This window comes from Vulpes lagopus, chromosome 10 (assembly GCF_018345385.1).
Source record: "Vulpes lagopus strain Blue_001 chromosome 10, ASM1834538v1, whole genome shotgun sequence".
In the NCBI taxonomy this organism is placed as follows: Eukaryota; Metazoa; Chordata; class Mammalia; order Carnivora; family Canidae; genus Vulpes; species Vulpes lagopus.
Genome location: NC_054833.1, coordinates 89935285 through 89954550, shown reverse-complemented (window position 1 = coordinate 89954550; position 19266 = coordinate 89935285). Strand labels below are relative to the sequence as shown.

At 37.9% G+C, this 19266-nt stretch overlaps 1 protein-coding gene across 10 annotated transcripts in view; it reads right to left on the bottom strand.

Annotated features, from left to right (window-relative positions):
• Window positions 1-19266, bottom strand: part of KIF1B (kinesin family member 1B) — a 147049-nt gene that overhangs the window by 73001 nt on the left and 54782 nt on the right. For 3 of the 10 annotated variants that reach the window (XM_041772638.1, XM_041772646.1, XM_041772639.1), the window contains exons 8-16: window positions 18312-18389; window positions 17591-17656; window positions 16902-16919; window positions 13450-13525; window positions 12663-12741; window positions 11546-11688; window positions 10560-10601; window positions 7408-7619; window positions 137-216 (exon numbers count right to left, since the gene is read on the bottom strand). In XM_041772638.1, the coding sequence (XP_041628572.1) occupies window positions 137-216; window positions 7408-7619; window positions 10560-10601; window positions 11546-11688; window positions 12663-12741; window positions 13450-13525; window positions 16902-16919; window positions 17591-17656; window positions 18312-18389 (794 nt within the window). The remainder of the gene's footprint in view (window positions 1-136; window positions 217-7407; window positions 7620-10559; window positions 10602-11545; window positions 11689-12662; window positions 12742-13449; window positions 13526-16901; window positions 16920-17590; window positions 17657-18311; window positions 18390-19266) is intronic. The other 7 variants (XM_041772648.1, XM_041772645.1, XM_041772647.1 and 4 more) reach the window with 5 other exon arrangements.

Below are 19266 nucleotides of genomic sequence, written 5' to 3'. Positions count from 1 at the left end.
TCTATTCTGTGGTTGGTTTGCAGGGGGGTGGGGGGACGGGACTTCATTTTTACTTTCAGCTCAATTTCTTCTTTTATAAAAGGAATCCCAGTTCCCCTGAGAATGTGCAGACACCTCAAGAGCTTAACTTGCTGACCTCTCCATTCTGATGGCTTCTGTTTTACGCAGCTTCTCTTCCCAGGTCTCATTCAGCTCAGCAATGATCTTCTCCGATTCCTAAGGGAGGAAGTCCACAGTTAAAGTGGAGAGGAGCCTTATGATGTATGTGCTACGTCCAGGAAAGACAGCAAGAAGCACACGATGCCCTTTGTGAGTATGAGGCAGAATCTAATACAATACGATCTTTTTTCCTTTCTTAATATTATGTGCAATAAGATCATGAAGACTAGGCCTAACATTAAATCAGTCATATATATAGAAATTTTCCTAAGCCCTAGCAAAAATACCCTAAAAATGAGTATGTCCTTGTGCATAGAAGAAGAGTAATATTAACATCCCACAAAGTGAGACACTATTTCTGACAGCCACTTCCACAAGAGAACAATTTATTGCTTTTGTCTCACCATAATTTCACCATAAAACACCGATGGGGCTCAGAACACGTTCACCTAAAATACAGCATCTTGGCATATTGACCATTTTAAGCTGAAGTAATTTGAGAAATGTTATCTGCAGGAAGGACCTTGATCTCCTCAAACAGGTTTTAAGGTCCTCATGAGAGATGCCTTCTTACACCTGAAGGGAAGGAACATCCTCATCTCCAAAGATGGAGGACCACCAGGAGGAATGTGAACAAATAGGCCTTGATAAGTCTCCCACAGGTCCTATCATAATTTTCTACGACTCGTCCCTCTTTATCAAATCTAGCAAAAACATGCTCAGGTTTAATATTTCTTTGGGGGAACCCTGGGTGGCGCAGCGGTTTAGCGCCTGCCTTTGGCCCAGGGCGCAATCCTGGAGACCCAGGATCGAATCCCACGTCGGGCTCCCAGTGCATGGAGCCTGTTTCTCCCTCTGCCTATGTCTCCGCCTCTCTCTCTCTCTCTGATGACTATCATAAATAAATAAAAATTTAAACAAAAATATTTCTTTGGGCTTTTATTTCCTTATGAAGGCTCCCATGTCACATAAAACTCATAATAAATAAATTTGTGTTTTTCTCTTATTAATCTGCCTTTTGTTTGTAGAAGCCACAGAGAAGAACCTGAAGGGTAAATGAATGATATTTTAACTCCTCTACAACACAATACCCTTCTGAACACAACCCAGTACCTGATATAGAAAGGGTTAGTATTAACCTCAGCCAAAGCCATATAGCCACTGAAGTGACAGCTTCCTAGTCTCCTACTGAGTGTTTATGAATGCCAGAAATATAAGAACTAAAACCTGTTTCCTGCTCTCAAGGAGTTTACTGTATACTAGGGAGACAGAAGTAATGATGATTCCTTCATTCAGTAATTATATATCACTATGTTATTTGTTGAGCCCTGTTTCCGGCAACTAGGGATGTGGCAGGGAACAAAACCCCTGATTTCGTGAGACTTACATTCTAGTAAAGAGACTGAAATAATCAATTTTAATCAATAATTCAAATATATAATACATTAGATAGCAGGTGCCTTGGGAAAAAAGCAAGAAAAGGAAAAGAGTACATGAGGGAGCATCTGGGAATAGGGCTGTTAGAACAGGGCTCACTGACGAGGTTCTGTGCAAGCAGAGAAAAGAGCAGGAGCTACCACACAAGGAAAGAGGTAAGAAAAGCCTGGCACTTCCCAGGAATCACAGTGTGACCACAGCAGCATGCTTGCAGACTGTGAATGGGTAGGGCAGAAGAAAACCACAGAACAGTGTGCCACATGCTAGAACTGACGTGTTCACAGGTTGCTGGAGAATGGGTGAGCACAAAAATAATGCTTAGACTTATGAATGAAGGACAAGTAGGAATCAATTCAGTGAAAAAATGGAAAGAGGATGAAGACCTGAAAGGAGGATGAGCAAAGCTCTTCTGCAAAAATCAGAAGAAGATCTAGTCATGGAGACAAAATTAGAAAGTCAAATGATGATGCCAAGGAGCATAACAGTGATGAGATGACAGTTCTGATGATGGCAGCGCCAGTGATTCAGGATGAAAACCCTGCACAGTTTACAAAATAACTCACTGTTTGATTCATTTAACAGGCTATTGTAAGAAGCCTCTGGGATCTGAAAACATAATTATCTACATAGAAACAGCGAGCATATAATACAATCAACCCTAAGGTGTCTGTGATTTGATTTTCTGGAACGAGGCATGGGAGCATGTTAAATTCCAGGCAGCAGCTGCAAAAGCAAATACAGGAATCAGGAGAAACAAACAGCAGAGCATCATGATGATCATGACAATGGTGAAGAACAACGAGCTAAGCAGGGCAGAGAGCAAAACTGACGATCGAGTTGGAAAAGTCAGACACAGCATGGGCATCAGTAGGGTCCACATAAAGGGGCCATTGAAAATCAAGTGCTCGTTGTGAAGAGAGCCAGTCACAAAGTGGGAGATGCTAGAACAAGTCTGCAGAGGGACTGTGAATGGTGGAGAGGAAGAGACAAACCACCTAAATTGGCTGTCATTAACCCTCTGGACACTCACAGAGAATGAAAGACTAAAACAGCTACCTGAACAGCATCTCTACAACAGCTTCCAAGAAGACTGACTCAACATGCAGTGCACATGCCCCTCCCAAGCTAAGAGAGGAACCAATGGGCTACACTAGAGGGCCAGCAACCAAAAACACCCATACAATTTAAGGAAGGACAGAGACGGTCAGGAAAGCAACTGAACCAAGTGGTCAGTAAGCACCACAGAAGTTATTCAAACAACTCTTAACAGAGTAGCATTAAATACTTTTGCATAGGATCATGAAAGGGCAAATACAAGATGAACTGGTACCATATCCATATTGTATAGGATAGCAAAGCTTATTAAAGATTGCTGGAGAGAAACCTTTACAATCTCAAAATGGTAACTTTGAAAACAAAGGACTAGGGACAACAGGCTGCTTAAACCAGAGCATCTAGACTAGTGCTTATTATGCAGAGTGTGGCCCACAAATCACTGATGTGATGGAATACAAACCGACCCATGAGGAACTTAAATATCTTCTTTTTCCTGGTTGATTATTTTCAGGAAAAGACCATGTCTGATAAGAGATCTATATGGCTGTATGAAAGTTATTCTATTTTGGGGCAACTGTAAATTCACCCCAAGGTAGCAAAATCACTGTCTAGGGATCCTGTTGTCATTCTGATGCCAACTCTAATGTGAACTCTCTGATTTTACTTTCCACTTGGAGGGTAAATCAGGACATGATCTCTTTGTAAAAGAGATTTATGAATTAGCTGAATTTGGTACTACTTTTTGCAACAGCTTCATGTTGCAATTTTTATATTGTCTAAAAAGCTATTTCTTAAAACTCTGAAGGTTAAAGAAAATGATATTGAACAAAACTTCAGTGCTAGAAAAAGCCATTTATTACAGAACCATTCTAGAGATAAAGAAAATGGGAACCAGAGACACTAAGAGACTAATCTGAGGCCACACTACTTCCTGAGCCACTAGAGCAGAGTTTCTTGACTCTTTATGTTCTTTCTTCAATTAAGGCAGAAATTAATAGGCTTCAAAGAAAATATTCTACAGAGATGCCTGGGTGGCTCAGCAGTTGAGCATCTGCCTTCAATACAGGGCATGATCCTGGAGTCCCGAGATCGAGTTCCACATCGGGCTCCCTGCATGGAGCGTGCTTCTCCCTCTGCCTGTGTCTCTGCCTGTCTCTGTATCTCTCATAAATAAATAAATAAAATCTTTAAAAAAAGAAAAAGAAAAAGGAAGAAAATATTCTGTAAAACCGCTCACCATCAATTAAGAAAGAGTCAAGGATATTATTTCTTCAAGTCTGAATAGCACACTTAGCATAAATAAAACTGAGATGTTGACAAGAGATGGCTTTTGGTCGCTGAGTTGTCTACTTACTCTGCAGGCAGGCCTGGTACACTGGTACCCAGTGCTGTCTATAACATACTCTAGAAACCCAACTTAAGATTAAATTGAAATTGGGATGCATACTTCAGAAATGAGGAGTTAAGACAATCTTTAAGAGTCCTTCTTCTCCGCAGGTAGTACATACAAAAAAGTGCCCCCTCCCCCCAAAAAACTACTAACCTCAGGGAAAAAAGTTCCTGAGCTCACTAGTTTTTTTTTTTTTTTTAAGATTCATTTATTTATTCATGAGAGACACAGAGAGAGAGAGAGGCAGAGACATAGGCAGAGTTGAAGCAGGCTCCCCATAGGGAGCCCGATGAAGAACTCAATCTCAGATCCCAGGATCATGACCTGGGCTGAAGGCAGGCACCCAACCACTGAGCCATCCAGGTATCCCCATCAGGAATTTTTTAAAGCTCCAAGACATATTGGACTCAGGCACCACTCGACTCACATTATGAACGTCTACCTATCTATGTAGCACTCACTAATAATCATGTTCACACAGCTAAACACAATTTAATTTCTTTGTAATGATTCAGTTTACGGTGGCAGAGAAATCCACAGAACAAGCCAGAAATACTTCCATGAAAAAAAAATCACAGTTTAAACTGTGATATATAAAAGGTTAAATGCTTACTACATGGAACATTCCTTGAAGCCATCAGATAGCCAAGGTTTTACTGTACTGAACATAGCATGCTCCACAAGTGCGTTCCAAGAGTGGGCCCCTCGGGTTGCCTAGCACAGCATCTGCCCTTGCGTGCTTCTGTAGTGGATACTTACGGATATTTATAGTCCAAGCCTACCCGATGGCACTCATAGTACTGACTCTGATGCCAGACTAATAAACAAGCACCAGAGTTACCACACAGTAGCTATAGTTACGTATTTAAATTCTTACTGAGTAAGAATCCAAATCAAGGATACACACATTCCAATTCAGTTTGAATTGTGATTAAAAACTGAAAGTAATTACATTTCATTCTCTTTTGCCAGAGAGGCTTGTGGAGGGGTCGAGATCTTTATGATGGGATAACATGGGTCTCTTCCTCAAGGCAAGAAGCTATTCAAAAAGCTAAGCAGTAGCAACACATTCTGCAAAAGTATTTTGCCAACTAATCGTATTTCTGAAATCAAAAATAAAGAGAAGCAAAGGGAAATAAAAGGTTAGGAAAGTAAATTAACCTCTTCTATTCCTGTTTTCCATTATAGTATTTTTCTCCTGCAGTATCATGTCTTAGGAATGCAGCTCCTACACACTCAACAATGAAATAGTCTAAAAACGAGGAATTCTCAAGCACTTCTGTGGTATAACCACAGCTTGCCCTGCGCATGCAAGATGCTGTCTACCCAGGTCTGCTGTATGGAATTCTCACTGTTCACAAAACTGAAGCAGAACAAAGGCGCGTATGCCTCAGTGGACTGCTGTGCTGCATTAAAAACTCAAGATGCAATGCAAAATCATCAAGAAGCAATTATCTAAAGCTAGGGAAAATGGAAGATTTCGCTTATGTTGACTTAAGGGAAAATTAAAACAGAGAAATTCATTTTGTGATAAAAGTAATAGTTTTGTTTGTTTTGGTTTGGGTGGGAAGTTGGAAGTTGGGGGAGGGTTCCCTGAATAATAGCAGTGTTATTCCTCAGAAACTATTTGCAAGGCGCTGGATGACCTAATTCTTTAAGGGTCTGGTTAATGTCTTGACTCCTAACTTCCAACACTATTTTCAGTTGGTCCCACTTGGCAATTAGGATTTTTTTTTTCTTTTACGTCAAGATGTGAGTTAACGGAAATTATAATCTTATTTGTACACTAAGGCTTTAATAGGCGATATAGTAAGATTCAAAATCCCCCCCAATAAAGAACATTTTATATTAAATAGTAGGAGATTTTACTTCCTTCCCAGAGAACCCCTGCATTTCCCCCACTGACCCAAACAGAACCCTGCACAGCAACTTTGTCACCAATACCCATAGTGAAAAAACAGACACAAAAAGCTAGCCTGCATGGGCTTCACTAACGTCTTTATTACAATTTCAAAGACAATTTTACAATAGCAGAAATTACCCTTCCATTTGCAACAATTAATGAAAAGATTTCTCACCCTTCTCCCTTCGCTAGGTATTTCAGAACTTTACCCACTTCCTACAAACATGTTCTGAAGGAAGAAACAAGAACATTACTGTTGTTTCTGAAATACCTCACTTTAGAAGTGAGTAAAAAAATGCTGAGGGAAAATGTTGGCTAAGAAACAGAGTCTCATGCTTCATATAAAATCTTTCTTGGTCTCACCTGAAAACCAAAGCGAAAGCATTTGCCATCTTTAATTATCAAGCTTCATTCCCTTTTAGTGGTGAAAAGGTTCCCCAAACCTTTTCCATCATTCATTTGTCAAAGTATGCCATTGTTCTCAACAGTCCCCAAGCAAGCAGCAGCAGCTGTGGAGAATACTGAGCGCCACATAAAGAGGCCTGCTGGATGCAAGCACAACTGCAATTCCCAGCTTCTGCAAAAACCTTTCTCTGCCCTCCTTGTTTTTCCTGCCCTGGCACTTAGAAACACACAGGCCCAAAGGTGTGGATCAAATGATCACCCTGGATGTAGTGAGCAGGGAAAGAAAAAGCATTTGTGATACTGTCGCAGTGATCTGGTGGATGGCAAGGTCTGTTCTCACTACAGTCACTGAGGGGAAGGGAGAAACCAGGAGTCAGGAGTCAGCAGGTACTGCTCTGCTCACTTTCATATTCATGAAGAGAGACAAGAAAGAACTCAACAAAACCAACCACAGACCGCAAAAGCAAAACTCAGTACCATGGCAGGTGGACCTGCACACATAGGGTGTAAGCGCATAGCACATGATCCCCTGTGCACCAGCATGGGAGGAGTCAGCCCTTTCATGGCAGCAACTTTCTGTGAGCTTCCACAAGTTATCATTTCACATGTCTCTGCATAAACCTAGTATAGCTACTCACCTGTTCAAACTTTCTCTCGGCTGTCTATTTATTCTACTAACACAAACATGGCTCTATACAGAATTCCATCTTCAAATGAAACCAAGTACTTCTAACAAGTTTCCAACTAAACTTCTAACTAAACAATTTCCCTGTGACTTATAAACTACCTCAGAATTAAAGGACACACCTATTTATCAGTTATTTTCATGGCCAACCTATCACCTGCCCATACATCTCTCTAGCCTCTGCCTGCCCATGTCAAATTCAAGCATTCTGGTAAAAAGAAATTATTTTATAAAGCAGCAAATTCCATTTTCAGGACACCTCTAATAGAAAGTTCTTTCATATCCTGAACAGAAATTTCAGTGATTTTTAAGTCCAACTCTGCTTTGTGAGCTACTTAAAACACCTTTCATTCAGTCTGAATTATTACTTACCTTTAGACGTTCAATGGCTTCCTCTCCTCCAGGTGTAGACATGATCCTCTCCTGAATACTGGTCACAGATGTTAAGCCCACCTGACTATTCAGTGAGCAGGAAGATGGAGATGAAGTAAGGGACCCCATGGATGCTGTGGAAAAATTGCCAGGGCGTTGATTCTCAGAGGCTAGCAAGTACCTATGCTTATTGTTCTGAAAATCTTTCAGATCTGGGAGACAGAAAGAAGGGAAGGCAGAAAAGGTGGAAAAGAGGGAAAGGAGCAGAGGGAGAAAAAAGACAGGAAGGAACACCAGCGTAAGAAAGGATAGCATTAAAGCGCCAAGACAAAGACACGTTATAATACAAAGACAAGTTATAATTGTTCTAGATGGCAGTTCTAAAACATGTCTGTTTTTAATACTGGTATCCTAGAGGTTAACAACCACTTCTGAAACTAAAAAATTTAGAAACTAAAAAATCCCAGGGTGGGTTAACATTGTATTTGGAAGGGCGTAACCAGAGCCTCAAAGGATAATGCTCAGGCAGTCTCCTATAAACAAGACATGCTACATTCCTTTTATTCCTTCTACAGCTCCAAATCTACAACATTTTAGATTTACACTACTCTTAAATTCCAGTAGTTTGTAATGGTACAGGAAAAAAGATGATAATTTATTTATCAGTAATATCAACCTAGCCCAATATTTCATAGCATTCAGTAAAAATTCCCAAGAAGATATTACAGGTCAAACAAAAATCTGTAGTGCCCTTTTGTATAGCAACATTCTAACATGCTAAAAAGGATCTTTAAAATATGCTTTTTTTAAAAAAAAAAAAAAGGAGAGGTCAATGGAGAAATCACAAGAATGTTAAGTCCTGGTTAAGAACTCAAGGCCAATTACCTAAACAGGGAGAACAATTAGCAAATTAATGAAGCGGTTACAGTTTACATTAATCTGTTAGAGTAAGCAAAAATCAAGGCTATTTGCTAATTATTGCAAAGTAAGGCTCTTACTCTGCCTAACAGTACTACCATGAGTCACTGGTAAGCCAAGTTCCTATGAAATGCAAGTTTCAAGGATATATTTTCACTTACTAAGGTCTTTAGTAGAACTGTAAGTTTTGTTTTTAAATTTAGTTTTGATAAAAAGAGTCACAAACACAAAATTCATTAATTTGCTGTTTGTACTTTCCTTCATTAGTCATCCTTGTCAAACACCAGAGAAAAACCATAGGTACTGATGGATTTCTAGTTTTTAAATTAGCTCATGTTTAAAATTTGAAAAAACTACAATACTTAAAATTCACACCAAAACTAAGTTTTCCTTAAATGATACAAGTCAATACAAAGAGTCAGAAAACATTATTATTTGTCCTCTTTGGGTCTACTCATCTCTACTTAATCAAAGCCAGTTCTTGAAACCCCTTGAAACCAGTGGTTGATTCAAGACAGTTTGAAAACCACCATCTGCAAATATAGAACATAGGAAAACGAGCAAGTTTTAAAAGTGGGATAGGAACTGGAGTAAAAAAAAAAGACCAGCCATCAGGTGATGGCAGCAAGGAAGGAAAGAATACGATGGGTGGAGTTTAGAAGATCCAATGGACACATGCAAGCCCTAAAAGAAATCAAAGTAGATCAAAATGGAAATTCAGAAGTAGTCAGGGCTGCTTTCCTGCATGGAGACAAAATTAAAACTTAGTCATGCATAGCATTTTGGGAGATGCCACAACTGCTCAAAAGAGGCAACAAGCTGATAGCAGCACCACCTGGAGCACAAAAGCAAGAACAAGATGGTGTCTTTCTCACATTGGTATCAGTCAGCTTTGGAAATCTCAGACAGAGCTGTTCCAGTCCAAGAGTCACTCTGTATTGGAGTGTTATTGTGTCTTCAAGGCCCAGCCTCATCACAGTGGCCAGGGCTACATTTGCTTTCTCCTATGCATTTCCTCCCTGTCAAGCCCTATTATGTGCCTCATTAACTGAACAAGCAAATCAATTAAAATCTAAAACAACCAAAAAGTCAAGATTCTTCATTTCTTATTTTTTTAATTAATTAATTTATTTATTCATGAACGATAGAGAGAGGGGGAGAGACACAGGCAGAGGGAGAAGCAGGCTCCATGCAGGCAGCCTGATGTGGGACTCGATCCTGGGTCTCCAGGATCACACCCTGGGAAGCAGGCGGCACTAAACTGCTGCGCCACTGTGGCTGCCCATATTCTTCGTTTCTTCTAAGATAAGAATCCCCTCATGAATTATCTTACAAGGGTAAGAAATCATGTCCTCACCAACTTAATGATACCTATGGAGAGAACTAGTGTGATCCTTCATAAAATGCTCTCTTTTACACTCAAGTTTTTAAAATTTAATTTCTAATTCCAGAAAAGGAGGGAAAGAAAAGGTTTTCCTAACCACCATGTAAACTGAGGCCCAAGATATAGAGGAAACTAACTAAGCATAAGCTTCAGCATAAGCTAATCCAACACTCACAGAGATAGTCATGGCCAGTTTAGCCAACAGGAAGTGATTGTTTTTAATTATAATGCACAGCAAGGCTCAGAATTACGTAACTAATTTAAAAGGATTTTTCTATTAAATAATTGGACCCCGAAGGATTTCAAGAGGCCAGAAAGGTAATGATTTTTAAAAGCTGGGGCTCTGAGTTATACTATCCAATCTACACAGAAACCATGAGATCTCAGGAGCAAATTAACCACCCGATGCAAGCATCGGGTCCTCATTGGTAAAATGGGCATAATGGAACTTTTTCCAGAATCAGTGACAGGATTAAATAAGAGAATACATTCAAGGTCCCGAGAATAGAGCCCAGCACACTATAAACACTCAGGAAATGTGAGGTGCTGTCATTGCTATCATCAATCATCCTCTATGACTTTGGACTCAGTTTAATTACATAAGTGGAAAAACTGAAGAGGAGAAGCAAGAGATTAAGCCTCTTGACTACTTAAGTCACGAACTGAAATACAGTAGTGTTTGCTAAATGGAGAAGGGCAAAAACAGGATCATTTCTGAATCTACAGTATGCTCTGTCTGGGATTTCCCTGTTAGGATTGCTGGCATGCAAAGCTCATTTTAAGGCTGATCCAGCAGAGGCAGATTAGCAAATTAAGAGTACTGGAAATAACCAATACATGAAATACACACATTTGCCTCCGCTTCCAGAGTAATCATCGATCAATGGATCAACTGAAGGTAAGCAGGAGGGAAAATACAAGAAGGGTCAAAGTTCAGGTTCAGCAGTGACACAGAGAGGGAACAGAGCAGCATTTGGCATTTGTGAAGATGAAAAAAATTAATACTAAGAATATATTATCATTTTGCACACTCTATTCACTTAAACTCAGGTACTAATCAGAAGAACTAAACTAGAAGACACTTTGAAAATCTTATTAGAATTCCAAACTATTAATTTTTCACTCAAAAAATAAAAAATATTTTGTCAAATAAACCCATATATGCTATTCTACCTGAAACGTCCAGTTAACTCAACTTCTAATTAGGTATTATGCAGGCAGATCACTGAGGTTAAAAAAAGACTAATTTTAAAACAATGCTGCAAAATAATTCTCTCTGGAAGTCTAATTCTTCAGCTTGACAGGAAATGGATATTTTTCCCTTCATGTGTTCGGAGGGAACTGGGTGAGGAGTATTCTTCAATCATTTTGCAGGAAGGGAAAGATATCACTCAAAGTTTATCTTCTCTGAAAGGAGACTGGAACAGTGGGTTTGTTACATGTATATTACTGCTACTACATTAATCCAGAGAAGCCCCTAATACAAAAAAAAATTTAAGTAACATTTTTATGAAGTGATTAATATTTCAGTAAGAATAAGTTCAACATTCCAAATAAACTTCACTGATAATCTAAAATGAAAATCTATTAAAAATGCAAGCAGTAAATATTTACATTTTAAAAACTAATTCCATGAGTTCAGCTGGATAGCCTACTACATACTACATAAAGAAAGATTCTGAGATTATTTTCATGGGATTTTTTTAAAAGTTAAAAAAAAAAAAACCCAAAAAGCCTTTTTCTACCATCTAACTTCACCAAATTCTTTGAATCTAAGTTTAAATCTAGGAACCCTGAAGAGGAAAAGAGTAGCATGTTGATCCTTAATTCACTTACTATCAATAATATCTCCCAGCCCCTGAGCACGAAGAAGGTCCTTTAGTCGAGTCACCTCCTCCTTTAATTCACGAACCAGTTTGGCATTGGGGTCCTCGTTGATAACAGCATTGCACTTAATTTGTTTTGCACGATCTGCATATCTATATCCAAAAAGAACATTCATTTTTGCCATTCCTCAGATATTCTACTTCTCATAAGTAACATACCATTATTTCTATCTCTAAATTTACATTTTATGAGTCTTAATAATAACATAAGCACAGAAAGTTTTATAGTATCTCATCAAGATGAAGAAAAAAACTAAGAAATTTAGTGATTTAACCAAAATCATAAAAAGAAATAAATACCAGAAACAGGACTCACAATGCATTTGTCAGAGTGCATAGGGTTCATCAATGGGAAAAGAGTAGAAAGTTCCAGATTAAAGTAATAAAAACTATTCATTTTTAGAAATGCAGCTGACCCTTGAACAACACAAGTTAGAACTGCATGGGTCTACTTATATCAGATTTTTTTCGATAAATACATTCCAGTACATTTCTTATAATTTTCTTAATAACATGTTCTTTCCTATCACTCACTTTATTCTAAGAATACAGTATGGCATTATATACATATATACAAGTATACTGTATATTATATACATAATACACACAATGGGGAGTCAAGTTTATAGATGCAGATTTTTGTGCAGAGGGCTGGCACTCCCAACCACTGGACTGTTCAAGGGCCAACTATATTCTATATTCTATTAGTCAACGTTCCATAAACTTTTTAACACTACGTGTATTGTTATTTGCATTACTTATTAAGATATGAGCATCTCTATAATGACAAACCCTACAAGGCAACACTTCTTTTTATAGCAATGAAAATTTTAAGAAATTGAAATTGAGATTGAAAACCATAAACAGGTAAATTCTATTATAATAAAAATCCCCCCAACACAATAAATAAAAATAAAAATCTCCCTAACCCATGTTTTTCCTGTTATGAGAGGGATAGGATCATTACTTACATAAAAAATTATCCATATAACATAAGAAAATCCCTATGGCATAACAGAATAACTTATGGTTGCAGTGTATTCAGTTATCGAGATCAATTGGAGTACCTCAGAGTGCTCAAAGTTTCATCATAGTTGATATCTGCCGGGCTCAGAGCAGCAACCATTGCAGTCCGAGAATTGCCACCTAAGATGATGAATCATGGTTACTGTAAATCATACTCATTTTAGAAAGAATTTTATTAAAAGTGTCATATTAGACAATGCTATCTCAAATCCTAAAATTTAATTAAGAGTCAACAAATGTATTGAATGCTCCTATGCGGGGCACTCTTAATCTTGGTGCTCAGACCTACTATGATCGGTTTCCCTCTCCTCGTTTAAGATCTCAGCCACTCCACCCAAGTACTCTTAGGTAGGGAGTGAAAGTCACAGTGATGTGAACAGCCCAACAGGCTCTTCTCAGCATCTTCCTTCTGTCAGCGACAGTTGACATAACTGATCACTCCTTTCTCATCAGGAAGGAGAGAAAGAGGCTAACAAAACAGAGAACAAAGAGCAAAGACCTGACTGAAGATCCAAAACCATCAGCAGAAAGGTAACATGCAGTTTCCAAAGAGATTTGAAGGAGCAATGGTTTGAAGCAGGTATGGTTAGGAAGACAACCACACCACAGACCACATTCCAAGGTCAACAAGATAGGAGAGAAAACCCTGATTAAAAAGCTAGCAAATCCAACCAGTTTAAATCATGAGTAAAAATTTCAGAAAGGAGACAGCAGTCAAGTTAGTGACATGGATATGTGGAGATTATTCTTCTCCAAAACAAACACACAAGACAATTAACCACAGTAAACAGCTTTAAAAAGATAACTACACACCAGTGATCAACATACCTAGATTTTCTCGAAGGAGCCACGTAAGTACAGAATCCCTGTAAGGAATAAAATCAGTCTTCTTCTTCTTCTTACTCTATGAAACAGAAAGAAATGGTTTTAGCATGGTTAGGGAGGAGAAAATCACATGAAAGGCAAACCAGTCTAAAGTTTGTAAGTAAACTACAGTAGAACCCCATCACTGTTGAAATTAGCACTCATGGCTTCAATTCTTCATAATATCCAGAGTTCATGTAATAAAGTAATTTTTCCTTTTTATATTTTATTTTGAAAAATTTGCAACATACACAACAGTTTAGAGAACAGCATAAGCTACCATATATCCATCATGCAACTCCAACTCTTAATTATCAATATTTTGCCAATCAGAAAAAAAAATATATATATTTTGCCGATCAGGTTTCTATTACCCCTAAATCACTTTACACTTTTTCTTCCTAAACCATTTTAGAATAAATTGCAGACACCATGCCCTTTTATCTCTAAATACTCCAGCAGATAAGGACATTCTCTTACATGGTCACAGTTCAATGACTTAATTCAGGAAATTTAATATCATACTATTATCTAATATCCTGTCTACATCTTATCTTTTATATTTTTATAGCTGGTAGTGTTCTAAAGCAAATCCAACATTTCACCTAAAAATAAATATTCCAGATACATATCTCCAACAGAGAAAGATTTCCTTTTTCTTTTAAACATAACCATAAACCATTATCACACATAACAAAATAATAATAATTTATTAATATCATCTCATTTCTAAGCCTCAAACAAGGATTTTTTTTATTGTTGTAGAGGGGCAAGTATGAATACTGGGCATTCCAGGTTAGATGTGTAGGAGCAAGTCATTTAGTTAACAAATTTACTTGGCCCACCATCAAATCATTAAGTGGACTGTTGCATCTCTAACAACTCTTATGAAAGTAATATACATTTGATTTCTCTGGAAGGAAATTATACTCCAAATAAGTCCAACCAACAGAGTTAGGACTCAGAGTGAAAAGATCCAAGACAGTGATGTGATTTGCTAATCTGGAGACCTGTAAAGCCTGCAAGATGAATTGTCTGTATATATGTGTCAAGTATTTACCTATACTGTTATGATCCTTCTCATTATCATGGGATAGAACAAAAGGCACCAGTGCAAAGCCAGTGCTAAAATGGAGGAAATTATATCCTTTGAAAGTAAAAATTAACAAAAACTCTTTGAAGATAACAGCTACTGCAATATGTCCTGGCTGATGACCAGGTCATGATAATTTAAGAAGCTACTAAGGGGAAGCCAGGGTTCACTGATAAAAACATCTCCCCCCATTCCTGGTATAATGTGAGGTTAAACTAAGGATGATCTAGTTCTTGTAAAAGTATGCGTATTCAGAAAAGGAGTGCTAAATAGCTGACCTCTGGTCTGTTGAGGAGGAAAGGAAACCGGCAAGTAGCACTTTAATTCCATCTCTTATCCAAAATGTCCCATCCAATTCATCCCATTCCACCCACAGACACACTTTCCACCAATTAGAGTCATTTCCCATAGCAGGATCTATTTCTAAATGACACAGAACTCTAGGGAGAATTAACCTTCTCAGTCATTCACAGACTAGCAGGACTGTCAGCCCACAACAAAATTCTTGAGGCCTGAGACCTCAAGTTCTTCCTTCTCTAGCTCCTCACCACACCTGAACACTCCACTTGGCCTGTGGTTTACTGAAAATGCTGCAAGATCTAAGGTATGTCAGTTATGAGGACTGCAAATAGTACCATAAAAATAAGCTATGTCTCTTTGCCAAAAAATGTTCTATTTTCATTTTGGTCAATTAGACTAATTTAAGAAGGAGCAGCTAAATAAAGAAGCATAAATAGAACTTCCAACTTTTCCATTTGAAAGTATCTCAGAATTTTAGCCACTTCTTTTGCATTTGCTCTCTTACACAAATTAATCTCAACTGTTCTCACAAGGGCCTCGGTAATTACAGAAAAAGGTTTACTTACATCACTAGCCTCTCTAAAAAGAAGTACTACCAAGTATGGATGGTAATAATCCTGTTTCTCTCCCCAGTGGAAATAACAGTACGTTTTAATTCACCAAATATTATGCTTATTATGTAAAAACTAAAATTTGTCTTTGTTCTGTTATATAGTTAACAGCATAGATGCAAAGTACTAAACAAGGTTTTCCAAAACTAATTCTAAAAAAAGTCATTTGCAAATTATTGTGGCACAGAGCAATATGGGAAATATGTAGATAAATATTTTATAAATTTTTCCTTCGGTTGATAAAGAATATTAAAAATGAGCAAATGGACATGAAGTTAGAAAAACCACATTTTAACAGCTTTCATGGTTCTGGGACTTAGATTTCTGAAGAATATCTACATATACATAATATCAAATAACAGATAGACTTTTTATTGAAGGCAGCTTTTTCCAATAAGCTGAAAGAAACCAAAAAAAAGTATTACTTTTTATTAAGTAATTTTTGTACAAAGTAGAGAATAAACCCATATATTAAAAGTATGAACATAAAGTATTTCATTGCAGATATTGTCTTTATCTCCAATGTTATTCATGTGATTCAGAATAAACTGTTGAGGGCTCTATTATTGATGCAAAATAGTACTAAGAAATTTTAAGAGTATTTAAATAGAAATAAAAGGAAAAGTCTAGGGGATCCCTAGGTGGCGCAGTGGTTTGGCGCCTGCCTTTGGCCCAGGGCGCGATCCTGGAGACCCAGGATCGAGTCCCACGTCGGGCTCCCGGTGCATGGAGCCTGCTTCTCCCTCTGCCTGTGTCTCTGCCTCTCTCTCTCTCTCTATCATAAATAAATAATTTAAAAAAAATTTTTTTTAAAAAAAAAGGAAAAGTCTACTGTTTTGGGATTAAAAGGATGCAAAGACCCTGTGTTCTAGATACAGTTAAACTTGATTCTACAGCCTTCACTTTGTGTATAACCAGAGTAGAAAAAAAATTTTTTAACAATTCAAAAATCCATGACTTTTCACAAGAAGATTATACAAAAAAGGTTTAAGAAAAATATCCTAATAATTTCAAGAAGGCAGCTATGTTTTAAAATGGTACCTGGAAGAAATCTTTTTATTGCCCTTTCAAGAGGTTTATAAGTGACTTCTTCAAGTGACAGACCTACAGATCACTAAGAGAAACATCATTACGATAACACTATATAGAAGATTCCTCAATTTCTCTCTTGTTCCTTTATTCTAAATCCCTCTCGAAAGCACATCATGTTCCCTAAATTAGGTTTGGTGGGCAGTCTCATGATTCATGGTCACTCTAAACAGCAATTCTAAATTCCAGAGCCAGAAAGCAAGTAACAGAAAGTTATTTTTCAAGGTTCCATTCCTACTTATGCTTCCTTACATCCTGCTGAGAATTTAAAATCACCACAATTGATTCTATACCTAGTTCATTTCTATCAAACACCACCGTACCTTGCTGGTGCAGTTATCCTACAGATGAAGCATTTAAGAGAAAGAAAGAATGAGAACACAGGATAAGCCTTCACACAAAAAGTACTTTAAGGTAATAAATTGAGAATGACTTTTCAGAAATAAGCAAGGAAGCATCTTATTCTTTTCAGGGATTCAAATGATGTACTAAGTAAGAGTACACAGTGACTAAATACTTCCTTAGCCTTAAACCTACAAAAATGAAGCCCTCAATTCAAAACTGTTTCAGATTTAGTGTCCACTGTTAAAAAATAGGAAAGAATAACACAATTTTATAAAATATATTATTGGCCCCCAAATCAACAGCATTCACCAAAGGCAAATGTTCCTCCTACTTAGAAAAGACTGTATAGGAAAAGAAACCCTTGGTTTTGATGAGAGACATGAAGCAAGGCTCAAAAAAGTAATCAAACCCTAGGTCTCTGTAAAGAGCTAGTTTTCAGTCTAGACTTTACAGATCTATGTTTACTTTCACTCTCCTTAATCTCTTTTACATTCAGTAGAAAGTCAAAGTGTGTTACACCTAGTATCTTATCTGAAAAGCTCTAAAAGGAGAAAAGCAAGATTGCACAAAAGGACCAAAGAAGGTCAGTCTTCACAAACACATAAAATATCAAGCATATTTGCTGAACAGACAAGTTTTCCCATGCAACCCAGTATATAATACTTACCACCTCTGCCAAGGCTGAAATGACTTTGCCCAGAGTTGTAAGAGACTTATTAATATTTGCTCCTTCCTGAAATCAATACCAAATGTGAAAGAATGATTATGAAGAATTTCTCCTATTGCCACATCATCTATAATGCATAGGATATAATTAAGCCTTGTGCCAGCACTGTTTGCTTACTTATGACAAGTTCTAAAAACCTCTTTTGATCCTCACGTCTCCCCAGCCACTTATTGCCATGCCAGGACCACACACCTCAGTCCTGAGTTGCCCCAAAATGACTTGCCTCACAATGACTTGCTCCAAAAGCTGATGGATGCAGCCTTCTTCTCCCAACTCACCAGTATGCACTTTCTGTCCTGGTTTCCTAAGCATCTCTCTGGAGAGGCCCGTGTCTGTTCTCACAGTCAGATCTTGTGTGTCCCTATCCCATTAGTGTCACTTTCATCTAGCTTGTTCCTTAAAACACAATCCAGCTCTCACCTTGACCATCAAATCCTCCTTACCTATTATGTTATGCTACTTATCTTTCAGTAAAGTTATATCAGGTGTCAGCAAAATGTTTCTGTAAAGGTTCTGCAGTCCATCAACAAATAGAGGTAGCTGTGTCTCAGTAAAATTTTATTTACAGCAACAGGTGGTCAAATTTGACCCTGGCCATAGTTTGCTGACCTACGTTACAGAACATTTATTGAGTAGGTCAACTGTTTGGTAAAATAAATACCTTTAATCGAGTCCCTTTGGCACCAGTTGAATCAGCTCGTTCACTTCCTGCTAGATCCACCAAGCTAATTTTGCTAACCTGTTCAAGAACAAAAACATTGGGGCAACTCAGAAATAGCAAGGCAGAACCAGAAAACATTAAGAGGCAGGAAATTAAAATTAGGCATGAAGAAGACTACAAATATTAGGGCTCTTACATATGATCTAAAAAGACAAAGAGCACACACAAAAGTTAGGAGCAATTATCTTGGTTCAAAAGAGGTAATTTTAGGATACACATGACATATTTTACAACCGTATGTCATAAAAATATATAAACATATTAACCCATATGAAGCCTCCAGCAACTGGAACTCTTACACACTCCTGGTGGGAATGTAAAATGATATAATCACTCTGGGCAGTCTGAGTGGCTCAGCAGTTCAGTGCCTGCCTTCAGCCCAGGGTGTGATCCTAGAGACTTAGGATCAAGTCCCACATTGGGCTCCTTGCATGGCACCGGCTTCTCCCTCTGCCTGTATCTCTCTGTCTCTCTCTCTCTTTCTCTGTGTTTCTCATGAATAAACAAATAAAATCTTTAAAAATACATATATAATCACTCTGGAAGACAGTTTAGTAGAGCTGTATACCTGCAGAGCTAAACATATACCAACATAAGACTCAACCATTCTACTCCCAGGTATGTACCAAGAGAAACAAAAGCAAATATCTGGGCAGCCCGGGTAGCTCAGCGGTTTAGTGCCGCCTTCAGCCCAGGGCGTGATCCTGGAGACCCAGGATCCAGTCCCACGTTGGGCTCCCTGAATGGAGCCTGATTCTCCCTCTGCCTGTCTCTGCCTCTCTCTTTCTCTCTCCCCTCTCTGTGTATTCTCATGAATAAATAAAAAAAAAATCTTAAAAAATAAAACAAAACAAAAGCAAATATCTACATAAAGACTTGTACACAAATGTTCATG